Genomic DNA, 4,992 nt, shown 5'->3' with positions numbered 1-4,992 from the left:
CTGAAAAAGTTTGAGACCACGATTAAAAAAGAAGCCACAAAAACAAAACATAGTGGGAAAAACAATGTTTAATACTTGGTACAGGATTCCTCTCCTTCCCAATTCATCACCAAACGATTATTGATGCTAATGTCTGAAATTCCATTTAATCGATGCAAGATGTGTGATTACCAGAGCCCCTTCGGCCGCCAATTTAAAGTCTTTTAATCTTTAAAATTGGCGTTTCCACTTCCCGGGACGAGGACCCAGGGGTTGGATTTGTGGGAAGCGAGTGTTCGTGTTGTTTCATTGTGTCGAATCACACAGAACGAAGCGCTTGACGTGTAAGTGCGTGAGTGCGAGAATTCGAGTAAAGGTTAAACGGTGTATATATATCTTCGTGTACAGTGATGTTATGCCCGTGCGTGTGTGTGTATGTGTGTGATCAAAGAACATCTTCGGCATGTCTATAAAAAGAAAAACAGTAAATTACGATAAGAGAATAAGACGTGTTAAAAAATGAAACGAAAGAGTTCTTACCATCGGAGATTTCGGAAAATATTCACTTGTACGATAAATGGCCAGCCACTTCGTCCTCTTCGTGGTAAAGTTGGGAAAGGAGATCCTTATCAGAGGCGGCGTAAGGCGTGGGTGACGTGGGCCACAGCCTACGGCCTCGACGTCCGAGAGGCCTCGCTCTTCGAAGGTTTATGCATTATATAAAAGCCGTGAACGCACAGAAAAATTTTACTCGTCATAAAACAATAAATATATTGACATACCAAATTTGTTTTTATTTAGTCTAGCAACATTTGCTGGCGTTGTGTTGCTATCGCGGGGAATCCTTGCCAGCCAGAGCTGGGGATTTCCCATTGTGTTTGTTTACGTTACTTTCACGATTCTCAACGGCTAGAAACCCAATCAAAGTATCGCAGTAAAGTATCCCGTAAATAGTGGAGTTAAAACTCTAATATTAAATATTAATCCCAGGGCATTTTTTACACTTTGCGATTGTCATAGCTGGAATCTGCTGTTGGTAGACGCAGCTAATTCTGTGGCAGCAAAAACATGTTTTGGTTTTATTCAGAAAATTTATTTGCTATTTTCAAGTTCCAGCAAACGCTGGGAATTAATCAAAGGCAAATTAAATCTTACTATGAAGTCTTTATCAGACACAAGGTGAGAAAGCAGAATAGAAGCAGTGAAGGCCGTATTATTGCAATTTGATGTTGAATGCATCGAAAGCTTAAAAAATCAAACGGAACAACCAGACACACTCAGTGATTGTGATTCGGTATTAAACAAAATGCTCAGTTCAGAATTTTTCATATCATTACATGTGTGGTATGAGATATTATCGCGTGTTAATATCATAAGCAAATTATGGCAATCTGTACAAGTCCATTTAAGCATTGCTCTTGAACATTTGCGTACATTTTGTGATTGGATCAAAGAATATCGACAAACTGGATCCGAAAAATGCTTTTCTGACGCTCGTCAATTTATTGAGAATAGCAGTTATGAACTGCCAAAAGACTTTAAAAATGAAAGGGTAGCCAAAAAGTTAAGAATGTTCGATTATGAAGGCAGCGATCAACGTATACAGTCTCCCAAAAGCAGGTATGAAACAGATTTTTTTAACACCATGATTGATTCTATAATAAGCAATATAAATACGAGATTTATATCTTTAAATCAACATTTTGAAACAATTTTAAATCAATAAATATAAACATGTACTACGGGCTATCACTTGATTTTGATGCTAGCTGAAGTATGTTGTTTTACACGTAACGAACGCATTTAATCGCTCAGTGTGCCTTTTTAATTAATACAAGGTATGCTTACCGAGAATTTTTAAAGCAATGTACCGGAAGCTAAAGGTTATAGAAAAGAAATGTTTNCCTTATTTGACATTTGATGTACTTTTAGTAAATATAAACATGTACAACAGGCTATCACTTGATTCTGATGCTAGCTGAAGTATGTTCTTTTACACGTAACGAACGCATTTAACCGCTCAGTGTGCCTTTTTAATTAATACAAGGTATGTTTACCGAGAATTTTTAAAGCAATGTACCGGAAGCTAAAGGTTATAGAAAAGAAATGTTTGCTTGACATAATGTATTGTATTAACTGAGCGAAGTGATCAATTTGATTAGACGAAAGAAAAAGAGATAGGTCGAAGAATGAAAGAAAAAGAATAGTGACAGAAACAGCCGGTATTACCAGGTCGTCTCCGTCCCAAGTACTGAGCGCGCCCGACGCTCTTATGCTCAGCTGATCGGGCGACAACCGGTATTAGTAGTTCGATTGTTTGACTACAAATTTGCAAGCTTTTAAAATTTGATTTAATATTTGAATTTTTTTGATTCATTATGAATCGTGTGCATTTTTTCTTTTTTCGTCATCCGTCATAACTGTTAGAAACATTCTTATTAATTATAAATTAATCTAAAATTGCGTAACTTCAATAAATATCGAATCTTTAACCTGTTAGTATTGAATTCAATAAGTTTTATTAAGTACAAGAATTTATATACAATGGTGAAAATTCCATGTACAATTTTAACTGTTGAAGTAATTTATAGTTTTGCTTTAGACATATATTCACTGCAATGTTAAAGTTCAACGTGGAAAATGGTTCCTCCCATTGTTCTGTGTTGAGATGTTTTACTAGTAGAACACCGCTAGAAATATTATAATTTGTTTTGGCCAGTTATAGTCGTTTAAACACCGCTTGTGTAGTTTTGCCACAGTAGATGTTCTATGGNTCATATTCATTTATTTTGAGAAATGAACAAATAAGATAACACGTACAAATTGCATATGAACTGCAATTTTCTTACCATAGTAATATTGAAACATCATTTATTTCTCTTTCTGTGTATAGCTCTGTGTGAAGCAAACTAAATACATAATAGAATCCACTTACTGTAATGGTTTTGGGACTTGCCCGTACAGATGACAATAACCAGTGATGCATTATCCTATGGGCAAAAAGGGCAATTCCTTGGGGTCTCTCTCCACCAACAGGACATTCCAAACCAATTTTTTATATGAAAATATTTCCATCTAAAAAAATTCCCCGAAGAAAAGTGTCTGAAGTCAACATTGTGCATGGGGCCACCTAATTCAAATTTGCATGNTACTGTAATGGTTTTGGGACTTGCCCGTACAGATGACAATAACCAGTGATGCATTATCCTATGGGCAAAAAGGGCAATTCCTTGGGGTCTCTCTCCACCAACAGGACATTCCAAACCAATTTTTTATATGAAAATATTTCCATCTAAAAAAATTCCCCGAAGAAAAGTGTCTGAAGTCAACATTGTGCATGGGGCCACCTAATTCAAATTTGCATGGGTCTCGTGTAAGCTATAATGCACTACTAACAATAACCAATTGGTAGGCTTACCATAATATTTTTTTCTCAAACTGGGGCAATTATGAGAAAATACTCACAGCATAAAATAAAACCTACTAGGATAAGTTCCTATGACTGAAAAGGCTAAGCAAAGAAGTTGTTAACAAAAACTAATGAGTTAAAAATAATTTTTAATAACAACTCAACTGAACATACCTTATTATTAAGAAGTTATTAATATTTATCACTAGTGTAAACTTTATTTAAAAATTCTATGTTATTTTTAATAGCATCGAAATTTAATGCAATTTAAATCGGTATGTTTAAATATGACAATACAAGTATATTTGAGGAAGTTGCTTCCACTGCCACTATCCTTGCCTTATGTTTCACACATTTCAAGAGATTTTAATGTTTGAACACTCAACACAAGTTACTGAAAATTCTGAAAAGCACAGTTCACATTTCACTTTGTCAATACAATTGCAAACTTTTTTTCAAAAACGAATAATCCTGTTTTAATTCATCAGTAAACACAAGGTTTCTTTTAGGCATTTTTGAGATTAAATTAATTTAATGCACAATACAAAATAATTGCAAATGCCGACTAGCAATTCAAACTCGACTAAGATAGGACGTGTGAAACAATGACGTGCCAGTGTAAGTTTTAGTATTGCCAACTCTAATTGAAACAAAATATGTAAAAAATGAAAATAAAAACGTCCAGATCTCATCAACTACATGCTATTATAATTTCTGTGAAAAATAAAACATCTAAATTCATGAGGCCACATGCTATAAATTTTGGGGGAAAATATCTAGACAACATTAAAAGTACTTAGGTCTAGATACAAAATATTTAGATTGGCAACAGTAAGTGTAATAGAGGGGATATTTTAGTTATCAAATCACAATTTTACCCAAGGCTGCACTATTTTTACTTCTTGTATATTTGGCACTTGTAATATGTATTGTATTAAAATGTTAAAATGTAAAATATTAGTGAGTCCGCCAGGTGGCCATCGTTGCTGATGCATCACGGGAACGGTACCTGAGCGCTCACTTTGGTTGTAACCTCGAGACAATAAATATAACATGGCGCAGTCGACAAACGTTTAGAGAAAGACGAAAGATTCTCCCGTACTGGATTCAACATGTCCACGTTTCAAAATCTTCCTCCTCCAAAACCAATGTTGGTAGAAGGTGACTTAGGAGCGAATTGGAAGAAATTTAAGAAAAGTTACCTACTTTATTCGACGGCGACCGAACTCACGACGAAGAACAATGAAACTCAAGCCGCCATCTTGCTCCATTGTTTGGGAGAAGATGCACTAGAAATTTTTGAAACATTAGAACTTAGTGAGGAAGAAGCGAAACAGCCGAATGTAATTCTAGAAAAACTCGAGTTGTATTTTATTCCGAAAAGCAACCAAAGTGTTGAGAGTCACAAGTTCAACACTCGTGTGCAAGGACTGAGCGAAGCCTTTGACGATTTTTTAGCAGACTTACGTAAGCTATCGATAAATTGTGAATTTGGGAATTTACGAGATCGATTATTAAGAGATAGAATTGTGAGTGGTATTCGTGATCAGAAGGTAAAAGAACGTCTACTGCGAGAAACGGAGCTATCATTAACAAAGGCAATC

At 35.3% G+C, this 4,992-nt stretch overlaps 1 protein-coding gene across 1 annotated transcript in view; it reads left to right on the top strand.

The window, feature by feature from the left end:
- Positions 1-3,682: 3,682 nt before the first annotated feature.
- LOC111636862 overlaps positions 3,683-4,992 on the top strand; it is a 7,560-nt gene continuing 6,250 nt past the window's right edge. Inside the window, exon 1 of the mRNA XM_023382250.1 lies at positions 3,683-4,986. Within this exon, the coding sequence (XP_023238018.1) occupies positions 4,501-4,986 (486 nt within the window). The 5' untranslated portion in view covers positions 3,683-4,500. The remainder of the gene's footprint in view (positions 4,987-4,992) is intronic.

The sequence above is a fragment of the Centruroides sculpturatus genome, unplaced genomic scaffold (genome assembly GCF_000671375.1).
Source record: "Centruroides sculpturatus isolate CEXI.00-Female unplaced genomic scaffold, Cexi_2.0 scaffold1043, whole genome shotgun sequence".
Classification (NCBI taxonomy): domain Eukaryota; kingdom Metazoa; phylum Arthropoda; class Arachnida; order Scorpiones; family Buthidae; genus Centruroides; species Centruroides sculpturatus.
The sequence above is the reverse complement of the archived record's forward strand: the minus strand, read 5'-3'. Positions and strand labels throughout refer to the sequence as shown.